Below are 24,457 nucleotides of genomic sequence, written 5' to 3'. Positions count from 1 at the left end.
TTGTAGTATAGTATTGACATCTATAGATATTTAAAATCACTTGGCTTTGTTATTTTGTCTGACAACATGGACTTTTGTTTATATTCAGATATCTGTTTTATAAGTCAAGCAAACAAAATGAAAAGATATATGAATTATAATATTATTAAATGGGAATTTATTTGGTCTATTGAGATGATTCAGGAGTTCCTATGCTTCTTATGTTAAACTAGTGTTACTTTGATAACTTAAATAGGTTGTAACTTTCATACCTAAAATAGCTTGATTATTAAAAAAAAGAAAAGAAAGGACTTTCCTTTCAATAGGACAAATATCCATAAAAGCTTAATTAAGGACTGAAAACACTGTCATTGTTCCAAATATCCATAAAAGCTTAGTTAATGACTGAAAACACTGTCATTTTTCCAACTATCCGTAAAAGCTTAGTTAATGACTGAAAACACTGTCAATGTTCCAACTATCCGTAAAAGCTTAGTTAATGACTGAAAACACTGTCAATGTTCCAAATATCCATAAAAGCTTAGTTAATGACTGAAAACACTGTCATTGTTCCAAATATCAATAAAGGTTTGGTTAATGACTGAAAACATTGTCATTGTTCCAAAGACATTTTGGGCTACACACACAATAAAACCAGTATAAGTGTATGGAAGGTTCCTTAACATGATAGTTAAGATTAGATTGATTGTGGTGTATGAGGTCAAATTATAACAGATGTCTGGTTTCTTGACAATGACCTCAGTAAAAGTATATGGATTTCTTTGAAGTTGTACTCCAAGATTGCATATGACATAAAGAAGATAGGGTGTTATTGGGGTTATGAGCCTACCTATTTTGGAACAAGGGCCGAAGATGGGCAAAAAAAAGATTAAGAAAGGCTTAGTAGTTACAATAGAGATTGACTGATACCCATTTCAGGTATCATTGCTGTGTAAAAAGCTTAATTTAATCACTTGTTTCTTCGTATGCTTTCCTAAAAAGGGATAGACAGTTCTTATGTTATTAACATCATTACAAGGTCTACCAATATCTCCTTTTGTTTAAAGTTTATGTTAAAATTATTGTTCTTGATAGTTAAAATTAAATTAATTTTACTCTTAATCTTCAAATTTTTTTAAATATAAAGGTACAAGGAAGTTGATTAAATGATTTTTTTATCAATACAACATAAAAAATGATGGTCATAGAGCTTTCAGTGAATTTCAAGGTACCAGTAACTATAGTAATTGTTGATATTATTATGCACACTTTGCACAGAAATAATTCTGTATATATTTATGTACAAAATTATTTCTGTATATACAGATAAATCAAATTCAATATATACATTAATCCAATTTTATATATATGGAATTATTTACAATATATGAATCTGAATGTTTTATTTACATTTAATTTTGACCCTAACTCTTTGTTATCTACAGCCAAACTGACCTTTATGTGATTCACTTTGTTTTGATTTGTTTTCAGATTATGTTTGTGTTGCTGATTTAGAAAGATTTGAACTCGCCCTGAAATCAAATGATGGAAAAGATCAGAGATTTCCAAAGACTGACTTTAAAGTATTGGCAAACCGTTTGAACATTAGGACATGCTCCGATTCTTGTAAGGCTCTGATGGAACTAATACAATATTTTGCAACTGATGGAGATTTACAAGGAGGTGAATCAGATGATCTGAACTCTACATGTACCTCTGATGATATCATTTCAACTGATGATGTAAGAACAATTTAATTAGTTGTGTTGTATGTCTAAATCTGCTTCATCTTTTAATCTAAAATTTATTTAGACATCAATAAGATGTTTATAGCAGGGTATTATTTTTATGATGTTATACACATATTCTGTGACATTAAAGTTGCTGTGTAATTTCATGACAAAGGTAAATAAAAAATACTATGTTAACATTCATGAAGATCAATATCGTCTTAATATTTGTAAGTTGCGTTAATTAAATTATATTTTAGAGTCAGCAAACAATTGATGAGGAAAGTGATGATGATCAGTCAAGCCTTTCAGAATCACGACTACAGCACCTTCATTCACTAGTCGAGGATGCTATGCAGGAATCTCGAGTGACAATAAGTCCTGGTTTGTTTTTATATAATCCAAAAATGTTTGCTGTGTATAATGGCATGCTGCTGTCATCTTTTTCATGTAAGATTATAATCCTAACTTTTTAAAAGGGGGACCTAAAGCAAGCATTTCGTAAAAGTTAAATACATGACTTATGCATATTTGTATGGATCTATGAAATTGCTTTACAAGATTCTATGCCACTGAAGTCAGGCTGTGGTTTCTGTGTCCATGAGGGAGTAAGATGCCCAAAGAGTAAAACAGCAAACGTTTTTTCTGGTTTCTTTGTAAAAGTGTATAGATTTCTATGATATTGTACTACTAACTTCCATACCACAAAAGAAAGGTTTTGGTGGATTTTAAGAGTTATAACCTATCTTTTAGGGAACAAGGACCAAAAAGGAGGCCCAGAAATCAGTATGTTCTTCAGCTTTGTATTGTTAGGTCTTACTGCAAATTTTAAAATTCCTTAGACCACTTTGATTCTGGTCAAAATATTGTCAAACATTAAGTCAAAATTGAAATTAAAGATTTGTATCTACTTTTAATGTTCTGGCCAAACTTTTTCACAGTATTTTCAGGGCTTCACTCCTTGGGTCATATAAAGCTGCACCCAGCAAAGCATTTTATTATCTTGTATCATTAGCCCATCTGGACAACATGTCTCACTACTCCGCATTCATGATCTGTAACATTTAACATTTTTTCTTGAATACTTTGAAACCACTCAACCAATTAAGCTTAGCTGGTATGATACATGAATTGACCTTTTGTGTTTGTTGATTGAACAAAATAACCTTCATCCTTATAGTTAACTGTCCTGTTCTCACCAAAAGTTTAACTGGAAGGTTAAAGTGTAGAGCTACTCTAGCATGTGTTCCACTTTATGAGACAAGATAACCTCCAAAGACTGTATTAGCTGCTAAGTGGCCATTTTCAAAGTTTAACATTACTGATAATAAAATGCCAGTGAAGTCAGCCTCATATCTTGACCTACACTAAGAAATCGATGGTAAAGGAAAACTATTGACCAAACTTTACGACAAACGTGATGACTTTTCATTCAGAATTCTCAACTTTACTTTCATCTGTGGCAACATCCTTTCAGCTCCTGCGTATGGAGTGTTCATATCACAACTCATATGTTATGCCAGAGCTTGCGAAAACTACGCAGACTTTTTGTATCGTTCTAGAACTCTAACAAATAGGCTTCTGGAACAGGGTAATGTTGCTACAAGATTGAAGTCGTCACTACAGAAGTTTTATGGTGGTCATCATGAACTCGTGGATCGTTGTGATGTATCCATCAGCACCATGATAACTAATTTATTCAACAGGTCATAGTTTACCTTTCCTCGTTTGTCTACCCCGGAGTTGACTTTTTATGAGCAACTCGGCGGGGGTTTCTAGAAAAGCAGAGGATGCTTACCCTACCGGTGCACCTGGTCCATGCTCCCAGTTTTTAGTGGAGTCTGAGTTGCTCATTTTCTTTTGTTACTTTGTATGTATGATTTTAGTTGCTTTGTGTTCTTTGTTGTGTATGTCTGTTTTCGATATCTGGTCTTTGTCCCTGGATTACATTCTTTTGAAAACCACTATAACCTTGGTTCCCTTGATTACTCTTTAAAACTTTAGAGGATTTATTGACGTCAGTGATTTCCATAAACTATCTACTTTTAATGCCCCTCAGATGGTTTCCTTAGCCAGCTGTAGCCACTCGAAGTTACCTTTCAAACCCATTTTGCACTCATCCCCATATATATTTGGCCTATTGCAACTTAACTTTGCTGGATTGACAAATAGAAACATCATTATAAGTAATCCACTTGTTTCAACAAAATGGCTGCTGTTCCTTTAACTCTGAGATATTTTGAAAAAAATTTGCTATATACTAGTGTGTACTTAAAAAGGTTACTGAAAAATTACCATTTTGATTCTGTTTAATTTAGAAGACACAGAAAAGACAAGTGGAGGGAAGACTGAGGTGTTTTTCACCACAGAGGAAGGACCCAATGATGTACCCAGAGCTGGCATGATGAGGCCGATTGTGATCTCAGCTAGTGCAGATTCTGTTACTAGTACAATGAGTGGGGTTTCAGAAACATTCAGTGATGATGAAGATTTCTGTATCATTGATGATCCAGGCATTGGTATTGCTGTAAGTTTTTATGGGTTCATTATTTCTACAACTCATTTAATGTGCTCATATTCTAAAATTTTTTATTGGTGGATGACTTAGAAGAAGGGTTAGTAAAGCCGATTTATGTTGTCATAAAAGTGTTTTAGATTTCAATTTGGTAGTGTGTCACTTTGTGTATATTGAAGTATTTTATCATTGTTAAAATTTTAGCCACGGGATGGAGAACCTTGTGTAAGAGTATTTGCTGCAGACCCCATAGAGATAAAAGAGAATTACTTTAGCCAACCTACTGGGAAAACTGATCTACTAAAGGCCCCTGACCATTACCCTACGGCAGACTACAGATACACCCTGCGAGAACTTACTGTTGTGTGGTTTATGTATGGTGGCAAGGATTTTAGTGACGCTCCAAAATCTGTCACCTTAGGTAAGATTTCTAAAAATATTATTCACAACACATTCAGAAACGTAAAGTTAATATTTGAAACAGATCAGTATAATGATTTTAGGCTTTGCTTATTAGGGAAACAGCAGTTTGTACTTATATCACATTTAACTTTATTGATAATGCAACTTTATGCTGTTTTATCACTGATAAATATGCGACACTTCCTGTAACACATGACATGTATCTGCATTAAAACTGCACCATCGCTTCTGAACTATATGCCATTTCCATTAGAAAGATTTTGAGCCAGAGGATCTACATATGTAGGATGTCACTGACACCCCATCCCTATTTTATAAATAATGGTGTTTGTGTAATCAGTATTTTATAAATAATGGTGTTTGTGTAATCAGTATTTTTGTAGCTAATTTATTTTATTGATGAAGAATTGAATTTTATAAATCAGAAAGATAAAGAGTATTATAATTTTGTGGAATAATTGTCACAGCCAGCTTATAGACTCTTCCTAGAATGTTAATTGACCATGTAGAGACTTGGATTAATCAATACCTTTATTACAGATGGAGACACTACACTGTCTTTCCGTCCACAAAGAGGGTGAGTATTATAACTGTCAGTTTTAAATTGTAGTATGACCTGTTATATTGGATAGATGAAAAGAAAAAAAACATAATGCAAAGGTCAACAACACACTGAAAATTACAATAATAGTTTCCAAGATAAGTGTATTGTTAAAATGGATTTTAGATATACAATTGTATATGTACAGGTAATATTTGTTCAGTTTTCTAACAGCAGTCAGGTACAAAGGCTTATTTGATGAACAAAAAGACTGTAACAGGTTTTCAGTACAATTCCAAATTTTTCAGAAGTACACCTATACAAAAAAGTACAGATATGGTGAAACGTAACAAACGTACTATCAAATAACCCCTGTAGAAATAGTAAATACTGAGATCGCCACAAGGTCTTCAATAAGTGTAAACTTACCTTTAAATAAACTCTGAAAGGCCCTGTCAACAAAAGTAATAAAATCCACAGTAACAGAACAATGACACTCCTTTAAAATAAACCAAAAAGTCAGATAACACCACCAAGATACATTAATGACCAACATTGACATTAGGGCAAAATCATTTAATTTTAACAAGTGCAGCAGACAACTTTGAATAGGGTAAGTAAGTCTCGTTCTAGTTTCATTTTCTTTACCAGAATTTCCGACGTAGAACGTATTGAAAACTGAAGACCAATCTGCATTTAATTGTTTACTTCTGGGTACTCGAAACGCTGTATAACAATGCAAAATCTTCTATTTTATGTTTTTTCTTAATACCTTTATCATGTAGAAATAGATATTTGTCCTTTTTTTATTGGCATTTTTTACACAAAAAGATGTTTTGCCCTTAACACTGAACTCAACGCTCTCCAAATGACTTTCCTGCATGCTTTTGAATGGTAGACTAGGACCCGTTCTCGTGAAATCACGGGGTCACATGACGAGATTTACATACCTTATACTGGACAAATATCTGATATCGACTAAATTACATTAAGGTAACGAAAAATTACCAAAGACATGCTAAATCATTTGTTGACAATTTTGAATTTTATCTTGAACTTGATATCACAAAGTAGTAAATCATGCAATAATAATGCAGGGCCAATAATAAAAAAAATAATTTTTATGATTAGAAAAAATAAATCTTACCTCTCCGGAAATGGGTATCTAATCTTTGATAAAAACTTAAGTGTATTTATTACTCATGTAAATATTTCAGAAGTATACCTATGTGCTTTTATCAATCATGTAAATTATCCAGAGGTATACCTACTTGTGTGTAAAATATTCTGAAGTATATCTACCTGTGTTTATCACTCATGATAATCATTGAAAAGTACTGCTAAATGGTACAAATTCAATGTTCTCTACCTCTGCAAAGCATCATTAGAGAACTTGAAATCTTACAATTGGATTTCAAGAGATTACTCAATCTTGCATTCTCAGCTTTGTTAGATTCTTTTAATGTCTCATGTAAATGTTGAGAAATGTAATATTTCCATTATAGCAATTTTATTTGAAAAATTGTAACAGAATTCATAACCATCAATCTAAGTATTAAAGCTAATAGATATTATGTATGTATTGACTGCCTGTTATTTAACGATAATAAGGATAATTTTCAGTGACAGTAAACTACAAATACAAATGGGCTATCATCCCAAATGCCCTACAGTTGATAGGTCATCTATAAAGGTCAAAGGTGGTCCAGGGAGAGACCATGATGTTCTCATGGAACTGCAACTTACTAAAGTAAGTTTATATAATTTACAATGGATTTTTACATAAAGTTATTAAAGTATGATTGATTAGATTTTTTTCTCAAATAGTAATTGAAATCATTAAATTCATCATAGTGAATAATTGATATTTTGTCATGTGAAATAAAAGTTTTTGACCAGAACATTACTGTAGTTCTTTATTGGTGATGTAAAGTTGTATCACAGGGTTCTATTACTGGTTCTATGTAATTGTGTTTTGGTTTTTAACTATAGTACTATCTATGATTTGGTCAGATGTTTGCTTTTTTCACTTAATTTGATAATATTAAATACTTGCTTCTAATTGTATTAAGAACCATTCTGTGTAAGAATCAGGCAATGGGTGGCAGATCACTTTTCTCGATTCTGTATTTTTTGCTTCAAATATATTAAGTACATCTAGAAAACAGCAGAAAAGGTATTTAAACTTATCCTGAAGTATCTGTGACATAGTTATTTTTTGACTGCATATATATGAAAAAATTGTGGGAAAAATTTTCCCACCACTTTTCCATAGTACATTTCAATTAAATTTGACCTTTACTATATCTTAAAAAGGCAAAATTTACAAACACTTTGGTGGGTGTTTCTGGAGGTCATGAGGTATGAATACTTGGTTTATGCAATAAAATCTCTTCATTTATTTTATTCATGTGCCACATCTTACACACATTTTGCCTGATTCTTAGACATAGAGGTACTTGATGTCTTTTAATGAATTGAAGTTTCGATAATAATACAAAATGTTCCAGAGATGGACAATAGCAAAACTCACCTCATGATTTGAGAGAAGCTTAAAGAATTTTTTTGTAAAAAGAGCAAAGGAAAAGTTAGGGCAGAACATTTTATCTTAGAAATTACCCTCATTTTGATGTATTGCATAGGTAAGAATGCAGCATGAAACTTACCCTAGCCACACCACACAGGCCTCAAGACAGATCTTGGTTATCAGTGAAGTAGAGGTCAGAGATAGACTAACTGTGTCCAATATCAACAAGTTACTTTACCAGTTTTCTTCAGAAACATTACCTAAACAGACTAATGCCAATATGGTAAGCTTAAAAAATAACCTTTTGGGGTTGTTAGGTCGTAAGGGGAAAACCTGATAAAAATTTGGCTTTTTCTTTATTTGCCATTCCTCTCTATTTTCATTATACTACCATAATGGGGAAGTATAATTTTATCACCCTGTTGGCAGCATCTTTGTCTTAGTCATCATTGTTTACCTCCGTTAACTTTTTAAAATTTAAACACACTGTTGCAAAGGATATGGGGGAGGACCCTGTAAGGTTTGGATTTTTTTCCCACCCCCTTTGAAAAATAAGGGCCCTAAATGGGGGAAAATAGGTGTTGTCATTTGATCTGATAGAAATAGTTTATTGTTAATTCCATTTTGTTGATTTTAATTGTCAATATGTTCCTTTTGAAATAATTTTGTTTTAGGAGTTTTTACTTGATAAACTTGTTTTTAAACCATTTGAAGTTAAAGGGGTACAAAAACTTGTTTGAAAATTATTTGTTAGGTTCCTCATGAAAATCCCTACCTGCATTTTTCAATCAGATTTCAGTTATCACAGCTTGACTTACAGGGGGCAAAAGCAGGCAGCACCCTAAAAAAATAACTTCGATAATTTTATTACAAATTTTAATTCTGTTTTTATTATGTGACCAGATTTTTGTGGTGATATATTGGTATGGTGCTGTTGTCGTTGTCTGTAGACACTTGGCTTTTTGTAGTCGACCAGTTGTTATGAAATTTCAGTATGATTTTACTTACCTCTAAAGGAAGATTTTATGAAAGTTTTAGAATAAGGGGCTTAAAAGAGTAAAAATAGGTGTGTTTTTTTTTAATCCCATGTAGGACCCATGTAGAATGTTTGTTTATCTTCCGATTTTGATCAATTTTTTGTATTGTGTTCCTTATTTGATTCTGGTAAACAAATGTATCAAAGCAGATTTGTTTTAGACCGTTTTGAGTTATAAGGGTCAAAGTGGCAACACCCCAAAAAGTATACTTCTTATTTTTGGTCCGGATTAAAAAAAAAAATATTGGATTCTTTATGAAAATCCCTGTCGGCATTTTTCAATCAGATTTCAGATCTCTCTAGCTATAAAGGGTAAAAAAAAATCAACCTCTTTATTTATACTAAACCAAAGTTTTACGAAACTGGGTATGTAGCAAGAACATCATATGTAGTTGAGCATTGTACATGGAAATTTTGATCCTCTTATTTTCTCACCTGGCCTTAGGCCATGTGAGCTATTGCCATCACTTGGTGTCCGTCGTCGTTGATGTTGTAATTTCTTCAAGCATCTTCTCCTCTGAAACTACTTAATAGATTTGCGTGAAACTTATAATGATTTTTCCTTAGAGTATCCTGCACAAAATGACTGCTTTGATTTTTATTGGTTAAAAAACATGGCCGCCGTTACTGAAAATGTAACATAGGGGTCAGATAGCAGATTTTTGCATATATGTCCCAAACTGTTTAGCTAAATTCTGAAATAGTATTCAGCATGATAAGATCTATCTGTGGTCAAATTTTGGTGAAAATCTGTTGACCAATGTTGGAGTTATTGCTGTTTTTGATATTATTAGATTCAGAAATCTCCTCAGAAAGTACTATACAGAATTCAATGAAAGTTTGTATTCTGGTTTTTTAGGTATTCTAAACAAAATGATTGTTTGGAGTTTTGATCGGTAAAAAACATGTCTGCCCTTACTAAAAATAGAGCATAGGGGTAGGACAGTAGTTTTGTGCATATATCTCCAATACCTTTAGGTTTAGCTAACATTTTTCAATTGCTGAAATGATCCTTATTATAAGGTCTACAAAAGTCTCAAAGGATCAAAGTTGTCAGATGACTCCATGTAAGAGTTAATGCTCTTGAAAGGCAAATTATGTTTTTAGCAGTTTTCAGCCAATATCTTGAAAACTATAAAAGATAGAATGAAACTCTCAGTTGATGAAATGATCCTTATGGTAGCTTCTACCAAAGTCTTCTTGGAGTCAAAATTGTCGTACAACTCCTTGTTAGAGGTATTGCCCTTGAAAGGCAAAAATTTAACCAGGTGAGCAATTCAGGCTCCTGGGAGCCTCTTGTTTTTGTAGGAGTTGTGCCCCTTTGAAATTACCTTGTCAGCACAAGTCCTGTATAACTATTGAACCAAATTTTACGAAATGTGGTATGTAGCAAGAACATCATATTGAGTTGTGCATATTACCATGAAGTTTTAATCCCCTTATTTTTGTGGGAGATATGCCCCTTTGAACTTTGAAATTTACTAAAAATCCTCATAAATTACCTGGTCCTTGCAACTCGTACTGAAAATGATCTAAAACAGAGAAACCATTTCTTTACATGCATAGCTTTCATTTCTGCTTAGAACAGTTTGCGGAACGGGAGGAGAACATATGTTTTTGCAACCAAAAGCAAACTTCAAATTCAAAAAAAAACAAAAAACTTTTTTTTTAACTATTGCTCTGATTATGAACATTTTTATTAGAATTTCAAATTTTGTGCAATATAGTGTCCAAACCAATTGTTGTGTCTATAACCAATTGTAAGACCCTATGCTTATAAGTGTGTCAAAAACTAATTTTGTGTCCATACTTGCCCCTATTGTTCAGGGTTCGACCACTGCGATCATATCATGCTGCACTATGCAAAGCTTTTTGCTAGATTCCTCATGAAAATCCCTGCCTATAACTTCCGATTAGATTTCCTATCTCTTACGGTTAACTAATCATTGGAATCAAAGGAAAATGTCTTCCATAAGCAGAACTTCTTTCACCTTTAATTGAATTTCAAATTTTGTGCAATTTTGTGTCAAAACAAGTTGTTGTGTCTAAATGAACGGTACGCCTCTATGCTTAAGTGTGTCAAAAACTAATATTGTGTCCACACCTGCCCAAAGAGAACAGAGTTCAACATGCTGCAAATGTATCATGCTGCGCTCTGCGAAGCTGTATTTTATATTCCTAATTGATTCTTGTTCAGCTTTGTTCAAGTGACTTGTTCTCATCCTGATTATGCGTAAAAAATTGCAACTAGATGTTAAAGAGATAAAAATCATTTGATCAGTTGATTATATTCCTTTACAGACAATGGACAATAATTGTCTTCTTTTGTCAGACAGAAAGGGTGATTCCTATATATCACCCAAATTTTGTCAATAAGGGGGAAAAAATATTAAATGTTATATTATTCCAACATTACTATATATTATAACTGACTTTTTACAGGTTTTTCTTAAAGCTGTTCATGTAAGACCAGAGTCAGGGAAAGATACTAAAGAATGTTCTTTACGTGTTTCAGTGCAGCCACTGCGTATTAATGTTGACCAAGTAAGTCACATATTCTGTTTGTATTGAGCAGTCACTTATCACTAGTGTTCAAATTCTATGAAGCAGTGGCCTAACAATATTGTTCTATTTCTATGTGTAGATTATTGCTGTTTTCAGATACACATTTATCATAGGATTCAATATGAATGTCATGGGAAATTAAATAAACAATTCTATGGTTATTATTTGTCAACAATGCTTTGCTTTTAACCCATGATGAGAGAATTTCAATAAAACTTTTCCATTAGGTATAAACAAATTTGCTTAGGGCTTTTAATTTGTTTACACTAGACAAAAGAATGAAGGACAACTTAAGTTGGAGATGAGGAAACTATGAAATGCTACTACACAATGTATACTTATGGGCTGCTAATGTACATTTAAGATTTGATTTCCCATATATTGTATTTCTATTATATATTTTATTGGTTATATTGTATTTGATAAATATTATATTCTCACACCTATTATTTGGTTGTTTTTTAGGATTCTCTGTTATTCATGAGACAATTCTTCACCGAGTTAGGAGGGGGAACTGTGGAGAAGAGTGCACAACAAGAAAATATTCCTGATGTTAAACCAAGATCCCGGTCTGCATCTGGTCATCCACAACCTGTGATGACTGTTGGCAGTCCTGAGGCTAATGAAGAAGAAACAGATCCCCAGGAACTATTAATGATGTTTGATGAAGTTCAAGATTTGAAAATTGAATCTTCTGGTGTAGGTGATGTACCTCATCCTGTGCCCTCAGATGATCTAGAATCATTGTCTCAGCCAATTTTCATTAAGTATGTACTCTGTCAGTTCTAAGTTAGATTTAGAAAGATTTGTATCATGAAAACTGTGTCAGATGTAAATTGATAATTCTGTTTAAAGTGTTTTTTTTTTCTTATAAAAGCTATTTGCTTTATACTGAATAGTGATTTTTGCTTGTACAGATTAACATTGTGGTAGTGAATACAGACTGACTCAGGGAATTTTTCAGGGATTGAATAATTTTTTCAACAGCTTTTGATACCCCTATCTTTTGTCAGGAATATTATGGTATACTACAGTTCATCCACATGTCATATGATAACTCAAAACACTTTGGGTACTTTTAGCAAAATTTACGTAGAATATTTTTCCTGGCAGCAGGAAGCTCCTTTTTTTGGTTTCAGAGTTATGGGACTAAATGACTAGGTGAACAGTCCTTTTATTTCCTTAAGAGCAGCAGTTCATCTGTTGGAAAGTATGATGTGGAACAATGTGAATACAGTATTAATCCAAGCTGTTTAGTTTGAAAGTAAAGAAATATTGGTAGATTAATAATTTAAAAAACAATGATATTTTTCAGTACTTGGATTTCTCTTCCACAGTGCTATTTCCTTTTCAGGTCTTTCATATTTTCTCCTGATGTGCCAATAAGATTAGATTATCATGGCAAAAGACATGTCAATACAGAACATGTATGTATCAAAACATTACTACGTATAAGATTATCAGAGCTTTGTATTAAAAATTGAGTCAAAGTGTTTTCTGTACCTCCTTCATACTTTTGTATCCTCAACTCCTCAGTATTTTTTTGTTATTTTTAAGAACTTTCAGGGAATGCTTTAAAAGTTATGTTATTGTGCACTTGTTATTCAAATTATAGATTTAGGGTTTCCATTTGTATCAAGGACTATGCATATAAGATGGATGTTGATATCCATTTTGTATCTCTAAATCTTTGAAGGAATGATTACTGTGAAAGTACTATTGTTTGTTGGGTACCAATTTTTGTTGTTTTTGTGGGTGAGCCAGACCGCAAAATTTGATTCCCAAAGAAAAGGGATTCCCATTGATGTGTTCACTGAAAGCCTTAAAACTATGAATTTGAGAATTCAAGAACAAATGCTGCTTTCCTAATCAACAAAAAGGGGTATCAGTGAATTAAAGTACTTTTATAGTATTAGGTTATGTCACTTGTTATTTAGATTTTTCTTTTGGAATGAATTTATGGTTTTATAATATTAACATGTGTTAATGTGTAGGAGAATTGTTTCCCACTGAGATAAATCAAAATATGAAAAGAAGTTAGGTACATCAGAGACTTACAGTACTAAATTTTAGTCATGACTGTGTATTTTGCAGGGTGCTTTAGTTGGTTTATTGTCAGGACTTGCCCAGTTAAACTGTTCAGAATTATACCTTAGAAGGTTAAATTACAGACATGGGTAAGCTTTTATCTTTATATATTCTAAGCCTCCTTCATCACTTGCCATCAAGTTGTAAGTCAATAATCACATATTTATATCGCCGAAGGTTTATAGTGATAGGGGTCTCTATATTTTTGCTATTTTACATGACATCATGTAGTATTATAAGTTGTGTATTATAGGTTGTTAGGTATAGATAAACTGGTTAATTACTGTGTGAATGAATGGTTGACAGATATAAAAAAGAACCAGTTAGCCAGTGTTTTGGGTGGTGTTGGTCCTATGCATTCCTTTGTACAGTTAGGTAAGTTCCCTAAAACTTTTAATTAGTTTCATATATATCTCGTCAGACATTGTTATCATTATATTTGTTGGTTCAGCTGACATCAGTGATACTAAATACAAAGTTGTTCTCGTCTAATAAAGCACTGTTGAAGAACTATTGATAGTGGAGAACCTTTACTGTAATACTACAAAATTTAATTCCCAATAAAATATAAACTTTATTGCTCTAATCTAGTCCAGAAATTCAAAAGTCCATGAACAATTAGATTCAAATGGAAAAATAATCCAATTTATTCAGACTAATATATGGGGTGATTGGATATGCTCTCTCACTCCCCCCCCCCCCCACAAACAAAGTGTGGAGGAGTATATAGGAATCGCCCTGTCAGTCTGTGTGTCCATCTGCCTGTCACATTTCTTGTCAGTGCATCTCCTCTTAAAGGGATTTTGAAGAAGTTGGGCATCATATGTTGATTTGCATAATGAATATAGTTATTGTCAGAAGATGCGTAAGGGAGATCATCCAACTTAAGGGTTTTATATGTTAAAACCTAATAAGCGCAACTCCTTCTTAACTGTTCCAGGGAATTTTATAAAATTTTATAGGAAGGTTGGTATAAAGATTTTTCATGAAGGAATATAGCTCCTATCAAAGGATTCCAAGGGGAGATAAATGAAATTACAGGTTATATATTTAACTTCATATTTGAAGAGAGGGGTACTCTCTTTGTGAGCTTGCTCATAGCTTTTCTAATTTTCTTCCAAACTATTTGATGTTAATGTTCAGAACTTCTTCTGCAGCTCAAGGTATTAAAGACTTATTTTGGCTACCAGTTGAGCAGTATAGAAAAGATGGACGTATTGTACGTGGAATACAAAGAGGTGCAAGTTCTTTCTCAACCTCCACTGCTATGGCATTCCTAGAGCTGACAAATAGACTGGTGCAATCAATTCAGGTACAGTGCAACCTCTATTGAACCGTTGGGGAATGATAAAAGTGACCCCTCTAGAGAGATGGCCTTTCAAAAGAAGTTTAGTCAAATACTACAAATTTCAAAGTCCAGTGTGAAAAGTTGAATAGATATGCATGCATTTGTCTTTTTGTATGTATTTTGTTTAACAAAAGAAAGAAAGTTATTGTCATGGCATCATGCCGTACGTAGTCAATATTTTTAGCCCCAACTGACCCATTGTATCTCAAACTAATTTAAACTTTAATTATTTATTACCTACCAGTGAGTTTTCAACACCCACGTGTTTGTTTTTATTAACAAGATCAATCAGACCAACCAATCATTATATCATTGACCCCTTAGGCAACCTCATTTTAAGACCTGTTGTACTTTTTATAATTCCCAGGCATTTATGGTGAACAAGTTGTAGATTTAAGTCTTGTTCCAATTGTAGAAACAAAAAATGGTCCTTATAAACAAAATGTCTATATTGGGGAATAACAGGTGGCTACTGACTGCGTTAGAGAGGTAGATGATGAATAGAGTTAGAATACATAGGGAAAACAATTGGGGGGATTGGAAGTAGTCATTCAAGGAAGGTAACCGTTGAGGTGCCCATTAGACTGGAAAGGATTTAATGATTCTTGTCATAGTTAATGAGAATAATTCATGTGGGCATACATTGGAAAACAGTTAGAATGAACAAAGAAAAACCAGAAAAAAATATTCATATGCCACCCCCTTTAAAGTTAGTTTTACTGCTTCTATTACATGTTCGTTCGTCTGCTCTATAATGGTATCATGCTGTCATTGTCTATAGCCAATTAGTATCCAGACTAATTTAATTGAGTTATGGTTCTTGATTCACACAAAAATGGGATGATTTTCTGCTTTCTAACTATAATTCATAAAAACTTGCAGTAATGTCCATGAATTTTTTTAATTGTATTCTTTTTGATTTCTATAAATTAGTTTTAGGACTTTATTCATATATAGGCTTTTGCAATTTTTGGACTATAATTAAAAAATATGTCCAACTATTTCTAAGTAGTTTTTTTTTTATTACTTATGTAAGCTCCCTGGTACTTTTGTAATTTTGGGACTTTTGTGGCGTACTAATTTTTGCTACCCAGGTATTTTAGCTGTGGACTGACAAGAGCCAAATATAGTACCAGCCAAATTAATTTCTAACACCATGTTACACTTATCATTGTTTTAAACTTGGAAAATTGATACCCCCAAATATGTCCACTTCCACTTGAAAGAATATGAGAAAATTAGCAACTGTGACAATTAATATATTTACAGTAAATGCTATGAATTTCTGATTTTGTTTTAAAATCATGGGACTTTGTTCATAAAAATTGCTTTCCAATATTTTTGCAATAACATGAAAACATATCAGCAATTTTCATCAAACTTTTTATGAATTGTTTACTTCTATTAATATAAGGTCTCTTTTAATTTTTATATATTTATTATATATCTATGAGTTATTGGACTTCATTCCTACAAGAATGAAGCAATTTCTGATTTCAGACCATTACTCTGAAACATAACCTTTAATTAGTGTTATTTCAAGTATTCAGGTATGTGAGCGCTTTTCTGGTTTCAGACTTTAATCAAACTCACTTGCTGCAATGTTCTTTGATGAATTGTTTATCTTTATTTATGTAAGCTCCTTCTTGATTTTAATTTATTTTTGATTATACAGGGCTTTATTAATAAAAAATGGAACTATTTCTTATTTTCAGCCTACAACTCAATAAACACTTTTATTGATGGCTATGACATTATGAACTATTATTATTTCCATTAATTTAGGCTTTTGATTTTTATTAATCATATCCTGCAGAACCAAAATTTTGGGGTTTATAGAAATCCCATTGTCCTTCAGTATTTTTGTCTGTCTGTGAATCTTTTATAGGCCCAATTGCAATTATTTAAGTTATTTGACCACTTCCATTCTGGTTAAAATCTTCACCTGCATCAAACATATTATCATAATAAAAATTCAGAGCTGTATCAAGCTTACATGTTGTGTCCATATTTGCCCCATATGTTCTGGGTTCAACCTCTGCAGGTGTGTCTAGCTGCAATCCTTGAAGCATTTTATTTTGGTTGTGACATGAAATATTTATGAATTCAGGGCGTAATAGGGGCCAGAAACAAGCATTTTCCTGATGTACAGACAATTACTTCAGTATAAGTAAATAGATCTCTTGGAAATTGTATTAGTCATATTGCCATAACCCAGAGGAAGGCAAGGATTGATTTGTGAGGTTGTGGTTTGAACTGTTTATGGAGATGAGGGTAAAAACATTCTGGTAAAGTTATAATGTGTTAAACATTTAAATTGCAATCCAAACTAGAGCTATATCAAGCTTGAATGGTGTATCCATACTTGCCTCATTTGTTCATTGTTTGACATCTGCATTTGTATCAAGCTGCACTTTGCAAAGCATTTTATATTCTCATGTATAGTTATTCAGCTTTATTTATTTGTCAGTATGTGGCAGAGTTTACTTATGATATGGTGTCACCAGGCCCTAGTGTAAGAATACAAGGCCACAGAAGGAGAAAGAAGTATGGTAGAAAGGGTCAGCCATCAGATTTCAGAGAAGGACTATCTAATGCTTATGTTGCACTCAGAGAGGTAGGGAAAACTATAATGATAATATTGATCCCTATACTAGGGTATGAGAAAGTACCCTTGAATTTTGTGTTGACAGGAGCTGTCAGTTTGAGTCAATTTTTGTTAAGAGGTGTATTATAAATTTACTTAGAGTCCGCCATAGTTTTGACATTGATTTTTTTCTGGACCTGGCACAAGATTTCACTTGATCCAAGTTTTGAGTTTAATGAGTAAGAGAAACTTTAGACAAAAAAGAAGTATTGGTAGTTTTATGGACATTGACTAGACATTGTACATTGTATCTCAAATAACCTTTTGGTATCTTCATTCATTTCTTTTAATTAGATGTAGTAAAGCAATAGAAACTAGATTTAATATGGAATCCCCCCACACAATTAATACTTTTTACAATTTTCGTTTAATAACCCAAGATTTATTCAAATCAGAATTTAAGATCAAGTATGCACAAAAGCATCTAATATAGAATGGGTACCTAATTGGAGTTAATGGCATAGCCCAGGAAAGACTAAAGGAAACCTAAATTCATTCAGATCAAGACGTTAAATATCTGGTGCACAATTGCATAACCTATTTATCTTTCCCTGAAGTCTTCATAAAAATCCATCGACAGTTTTAGGAGCAGAATATAGTATACAAAAGTCTGACAGGAGAATTGACATTGTGATCGTTATATACTGACCTGCTTTCAAGGGGATGGAGGAATATAATAAATATCTATATTTGGCAGTAGTGTTTATCATCTTTTATTACAGGGATTATCAGAACAAGCACAAAATTTTGTGGAATCTGCCAGCACAGAACATGAACAGAAGGGTATGACAGGAGTTGTTGGTGGGGTCATGAGACAGATACCTGGGGCAGTTATATCCCCTTTAATTATTGGACCTGATGCTTTGTCTAATGTCCTTGGAGGCGCAAGAAACCAGCTTCGACCAGATGCCAAGAAGGAAGATGAAGAAAAATGGAAATTAGAACCAACATAATGTAGTTTGAAATGATACAAGTGATATTGTGTTCAGAACCTTTGGTCATAAAACAGACATTTAATTCTTCCTGCTGTTTGCTCTGAAGTAGATATTTGTTTTCTTAATTAGAATGTTTGATATATTTCAAATTCTTTTTATTATCATATCATTTTAAAACTTTTCAATTTAAATGAATTGTTTAATTTGGGGATTTTGTTTATTTATGGTATTCTAAAGAAACTGTTTTTATATGACTGCAAGAAAGGGGTAGGGGCAATAACATATGAATATGGCCTAAAAATATCAACTTCGCTTTACTAACATAAAAGTTGTTCATAATGTAGTAAACTATATAAATGTAAGGAAAAATAAAATTTTGTGGCATTAGTTCATTGTAATGAAGTAATAATGGTGTCACAATTTTAAGTCATTTAGCTAAAACTGCAGAAAATTGTAAATTTTTTTTTTTGTGTTTTTTTTCTTTTCAGATATATTTACACCTGAAAAACTTTCTCCACACCCAAGAAACAACTTTATATTTTCACGTGTGATAAACTATGTAATAATGAATGTATTCGCTAAATATGAAGTTGTTTCTTGGGTGTGGATGCCATTTCCTTGGCCAAAGTTTGACCAGAAAGTTACAAAAAAGTACTAAATTTGACAAAATATCTAAATATTGGTAAACTACTATCAATTTTTCTGTCCTTTCATTGCAAGAGTTATCGGAAGTATTTATGTTTTGTCATATGTGATGGATTCAAATCTTCAAATTAACAATTAAATCAATCAACACTTTGTGATTACCGGTAATTTTCAGATAAATTTTCAGAAGAATTTTAGGCAAATAAGACCCTTTATTGTCATATAATAGAATTATGCTGTTGATTGTCTGCATCAATGCAATCAACCATAGCCATTTTGATATCAATACAATAACATGAACTGTTAAGTAATTAGGAGCCAAAATGGGTCAGAAATATGCATTTTCTTTATGTCTAGATATAAATTTGAGTAAAAGTAAGCAGATCTCTTTGAGATAGTACCACAAGGTGATATATTGCCTTATGTCTGATTTTTGGGATGATGAATTTGTGGCGATAAATGAGCAGAAACCAAGCATATTCTTTATGTCCAGACATTAAGTTGAATAAAAGTTGATGGATCTCAATAAAACAAAGGAAGGCTGTGATTGATTTGGTGGTTGTGACTTGAATGGTTTAGGTATTCACCATCAAGAATCAGTTTATCATAGACAGACTTTGCCCCTTTTTCTGACGGCAGAGCCAACAACAACCTTTTTCCTGATTTGCTGATAATATCTTGAGTAAAAGTTAGTGTTTAAATTGTACTAAAAGGTGTCATACCATAAATATTAAACCTGGATTAATTTTGGGGGTTGCTCAACTGACCAGTGGTCGATCTCTGCATTCATATCTAGCTGTGCCTTGTAAAGAATTTTATTATGCACTGCCAGTTTTAATCTCATTACACAGAGTGTGTGAATTAAAATATTTGCCTACCAAATGGATATGTTACTTTTTGCAGTACTTAAAGTCCCACCTCATTTATTTTCTTTTCGAACTGTTAGGCAATAATATTTATAGAGTAGCCAAGAATGCACACATATAGCCTGAGTATATATATATCCAGTCTTTCAGATTATTTGTGATACAGATCAAAATAATAAAACCATAAGTGAGTTTATATGGTTATTATTTTCATTCTAGTCTGTTCATTTTATTTGCATTTAGACCGTGTTTTTGTTTTATTATATCTGTTCTACTGTCATGAGTTATATATTTTTATTTCTTATAGAAGTTTGTCTTATTAAATGAAGTTTAAGTGTCGTTGATAGATAAAAATTTACAGGAATTTGATTCCCAATGTGTAGTGGATATTTGTTAAATGTTTTGCTTCTGCAAACTGAGTATATACTTGTTTTGTCTGAAACCATGAAGTTGTAAAGTGCAGAAAATATTGAATATTCTGGTTTTCCGGCTTTATGAAAGCCACAGAAGATTCTATCTACTACAGTATATCCACTGCGTAATGGTGAAGATATCATTGTTCCCTTTTGTAAGCTGTCGGTGACTCGTGAATCCTTTTTTCCATCAACAATAGTTGAATGGAATAAACTATATAGAACTTTAAGGGAGATTCAGGCACCCAAACAATTTAAATCGTGTTTACTGAACACCAGTGATAAATTAACTGTTCCCAAACATTTTTGCTATGACCCAAGAAATTTAAATATGTTGATAACTCAACTTCGTAATTCTTCATCCTTTTTAAACTTTGATTTGTATAGAGTCAATATTATACAAAGTCCATCGTGTCATTGTGGTCATACGTATGAGACTGCTCACCATAACTTTTTAATATGCCCTCTTTATAGCAATGCAGGAATCAAACTAATGAGCAACGTACAGTGGGTTCTTAAATTTTGCAATACAGACCTACATCAACTTGTTGGTCTTGCAGAAAATCTATCAGAAAAACAATATCAGGTTGTGTTGGACTTTGTATATTCCTTCGTTAAAGGCACGGCAAGATTCCTTATTGCTTGAGCTGAATTAGTACGCATCACATCACATCACATCACATCCCATCTCACCACATCACCTAATGTTATATTTTCACAGTCTTGTCTTAACTTTGTAAAACATAAATAACACTATTGAATTTGTATGCCTATACTTTATTGTAATTAATATTATTTCAGGAGAAGACTTCATAAGTATGTTATTTTACTTGTGTCTGATCCATTTTGTTTATTACAAATAAAATATGTTTAAACTTGAACTTTATGAAAGATATTTACAGTTGACAGTTTTGGAAATGTGTCCCTTTATCACTCATGTTGATTTATAACAACAATCATCTATTTGAATGAATTATGTCTATAAAGCTGAGATTTTAAAGTTCCATTTTATGAAAATGTACTGAACTATTAAAGGTTTTGTAAGACCTTAGTTATTTTTGTTATAGAATACCTCATGGCCAAACATCAGTTACATGTACTAATAGTGTCTAAGATTAAATTACTTTGTCAACATAACAGTTGTGTTGTGGCTCTAATAAGATATTGATATTTGGTTGTGTTTTTCCATAAATTTATTTTTATTTAAGTTAGCTGGACAAACTATCCAAGTAGGCTTGTGCTGTCATTTTATATTTGTTGTCATATGTAAACTTCAATGGCAAATAAAGAAAAAAATGGGTGGGGGATGCCCAAACAAATGTCTGTTGGCTTGAAAGTTGAAACATTAAAAAATCATAAACTTTGGCCAACACCTTGTAAGGCACGTTGTACATGTAATATACTATAGATGCTTCATAAGAAACATTCTTTGTCATAAAGGACCAATCTTATATACAATCAGTTATTTAATTCTGTATCATTTTAGAGTGGTTTGTTGCATTTATATGACAGTTTCCAAGTTCATGTTTCATATTTTATTCCCAAGGTAATGCAAAAGTTGAAACTTACCACTATTGATGTGTTTTTTGTCAACATGCTAAGAGTGATCTCTATGACCTAATTAAGGTAAATTTTGTTCCCAATTTAAATTGATTAAAACGACACATTTAACAACAGAAGACAGGATTGAATGATTTTTCTCCCAGCATCTCTGATGTTTGTGTTTGATAATGTTTTAGTATTTTCAATAACATTACTAAAATAGTGCCTTATTTTTAGAAAAAAAATGTGTGTGATGTGTTGCATTTTCTTCCAAAGTCTTTTGTAAGCCAGTTGTGTGTATGAACCTAAACTAAGAGACAGTAAATGTGAAAAGCAGTCATTTTAAGACTAGGCCAACATATCCTTCTAACCAAGAACACTGATAAGTTCCTATACTTTGTAACAGGAAATCAAAATGTATGTCGAATGATCCAAAAGTACCAGAATATTTACTTTGAATTAACACTGGTTGTAAATATCAAGGTTTAACTTAGATAATGGATGCTAAAAGTACTTAGTTATTCAAGTAAGTGATCTCAATTTTCACAAAGTTCTACTAAATTTGAACTGTGATTTCTGCTTGCATTTGGTTCCTTAATATATAGAGGCTGGGGTCTTCATTTTATTACTATTCACCATTTTTGTTGAGTTGAATTTGCAATAAAATAGGTAAAGTGCGTTTATCCCTATTCCATCATTTAGGAACCTTGGGTATAACACTTCAATCAATTATCACAATGAAAAATTAATTTGAATTATTAGTAGGCCATTTTGAGAAAAAAAATGAGGTTCTGCTAAGGGGTGGTGCATTGTAGGACCCTACTGTTTCTTTGGTGTATCTTTAGTGGTAGTTGCTGGCTACTAAAAGAGTTATGGAAACTCTCGAGGCAAACTCATTTTGGTTGAAACATTTTCACTAGTATATCCAGGTGAACCATTCAGTCTCCTAGAAATAGTACTTCTAGATTTTTCCAAGTAAAGTCAAGTATGTGAAAATATATTTGAAATCTTACTAGTTGATATTATTTTGAAGATCAAAAGCTTGATTTTGTGAGCAGGTGCAAATTTGTAGGGGGAAGACTTAATTTTTCACGAATTCTACCCAAAAAGTCTCACCACTTATTTTATCATTGAAATCATGCGTGTATTATATTTATTAAGTCTGTTAAGTAAGTTTTAAGAGACTACCTATATTCAAATTAAAATAATATTTGTAACATAGAAACATGATTCATCTCATTTGGTATCATATGATGGTCACATCAAATCTTAGGCAACTCAGATTTTCCCAACTTGTTGCTTAGGTTGTCATCTTACATCTTGCTGACTTAGATAGATAGCTAATCAAATTAAAATGGAATTAGGATCTCCATGATGAAATCTTCACTTCAATGTCATCTAACTTGGACTTAGTTATGAAGGAGTTATTTTTCTTATAACTTGTAAGAAACTACTTTATTTAACAAAAAATTTAAATGTATCAAGCTGTAGTGACTGAGTATTAATTTAAATGTTATTTGACATCAGATTAATGGTTTGTTTCATTATTTGACAAGTACAAACATCAGTGATCTGAATCAGCATACCATTATATTGTAATGTATGACTTATTCTATCAATAAAGAATTATACACAAGTATCTGTGTCTTAATAATCTACATGTGTCAACTCACAATATTTATTTCTTCTGTTATTAGAAAGAAAAAAAAAGTAAAATGTTCATTGTACAAAGCCAGGTAACTTAAAATAAATGTTCCTATTATAAAACGTACTTCATGAGATTCAAAGTGTGGTCAAGTTTTATAAAGAGGAGGTCATTGTTACCCAAAGCTTTATTGATGATGGAAAGTGGCTACCATACTGGTATTTTCAGTTAGGTACAACACAACATGAAAAATAGTGACACCAGTTACATTTTACAATTTCAAGTATCATTTATTTGGCATCTGTGGTAGATATTTTAAAGAATTAATACACTAGTATACACTCTTATTACAGTTTCTCTGGTAACATTACTTGGTTTAGAAGACTAAAAAAAAAAAATCATGATCAAGTTTATAACTTTCATAAACATTGTAGGTAACTTTCTGCTGAATCTAAAACAATTATTTAAGTTTGAAGTTTGTTTTTCTTGTTGTAGGTTAGACACAACCACATGTGCCACATATGATAATCATATAGTGCTCGAATCATGACAATCATTTGAAAATTTACATATGATATCATATGATTCTCATACGTTAATTTTGGCTTGGAAACATGATATTCATATGTTTGTGAAAAAAATGATCACGCCACAATCATATGATAACTGAAACACATGGTTATCATATGATGCTCATTTCATATGTTTACCATATGTTGCAAACCATACAATTCTCATGTGTGGCACATTTGGCTGTGTACACTACACGAATTTATATTTGCATGGAAAATATTTTTCAACTTCGTATGTATGAGAAATTTCTACTATTCTTGACTTGTTTAATGGTATTGAAACTCATATCTCAGACAAAGTGTGGATGAAACACATTTTTGTGTTAAAAAAAAGTACACACATACTAGTTGAATTATATTGTCATAAGGATGGTTGTTGTCATCATTAGTGCTTGCAGATACTTAGTTTTTATAAGATAACTTGAATTTTAGTTCACAGC

General features: G+C 32.2%; 1 protein-coding gene across 1 annotated transcript in view; it reads left to right on the top strand.

Annotated features, from left to right (window-relative positions):
* The window catches only part of LOC148623640 (autophagy-related protein 2 homolog B-like), a 76,692-nt gene extending 53,255 nt beyond the window's left edge, over positions 1 to 23,437 (top strand). The window contains exons 28-42 of the mRNA XM_088565585.1: positions 1,471 to 1,721; positions 1,970 to 2,093; positions 4,028 to 4,236; positions 4,429 to 4,645; positions 5,188 to 5,224; positions 6,812 to 6,938; positions 7,831 to 7,998; positions 11,194 to 11,295; positions 11,782 to 12,083; positions 12,671 to 12,743; positions 13,411 to 13,493; positions 13,658 to 13,779; positions 14,562 to 14,716; positions 17,223 to 17,369; positions 18,122 to 23,437. Coding sequence (XP_088421711.1) covers positions 1,471 to 1,721; positions 1,970 to 2,093; positions 4,028 to 4,236; positions 4,429 to 4,645; positions 5,188 to 5,224; positions 6,812 to 6,938; positions 7,831 to 7,998; positions 11,194 to 11,295; positions 11,782 to 12,083; positions 12,671 to 12,743; positions 13,411 to 13,493; positions 13,658 to 13,779; positions 14,562 to 14,716; positions 17,223 to 17,369; positions 18,122 to 18,352 — 2,348 coding nt within the window. The 3' untranslated portion in view covers positions 18,353 to 23,437. The remainder of the gene's footprint in view (positions 1 to 1,470; positions 1,722 to 1,969; positions 2,094 to 4,027; positions 4,237 to 4,428; positions 4,646 to 5,187; positions 5,225 to 6,811; positions 6,939 to 7,830; positions 7,999 to 11,193; positions 11,296 to 11,781; positions 12,084 to 12,670; positions 12,744 to 13,410; positions 13,494 to 13,657; positions 13,780 to 14,561; positions 14,717 to 17,222; positions 17,370 to 18,121) is intronic.
* Positions 23,438 to 24,457: the final 1,020 nt, after the last annotated feature.

Source organism: Perna viridis, chromosome 2 (genome assembly GCF_037379345.1).
Source record: "Perna viridis isolate PV_CMFRI_1.1 ecotype Kerala chromosome 2, ASM3737934v1, whole genome shotgun sequence".
Lineage (NCBI taxonomy): Eukaryota > Metazoa > Mollusca > Bivalvia > Mytilida > Mytilidae > Perna > Perna viridis.
Note: the sequence above shows the minus strand (reverse complement) of the source record. Positions and strands in the feature narration are given on the sequence as shown.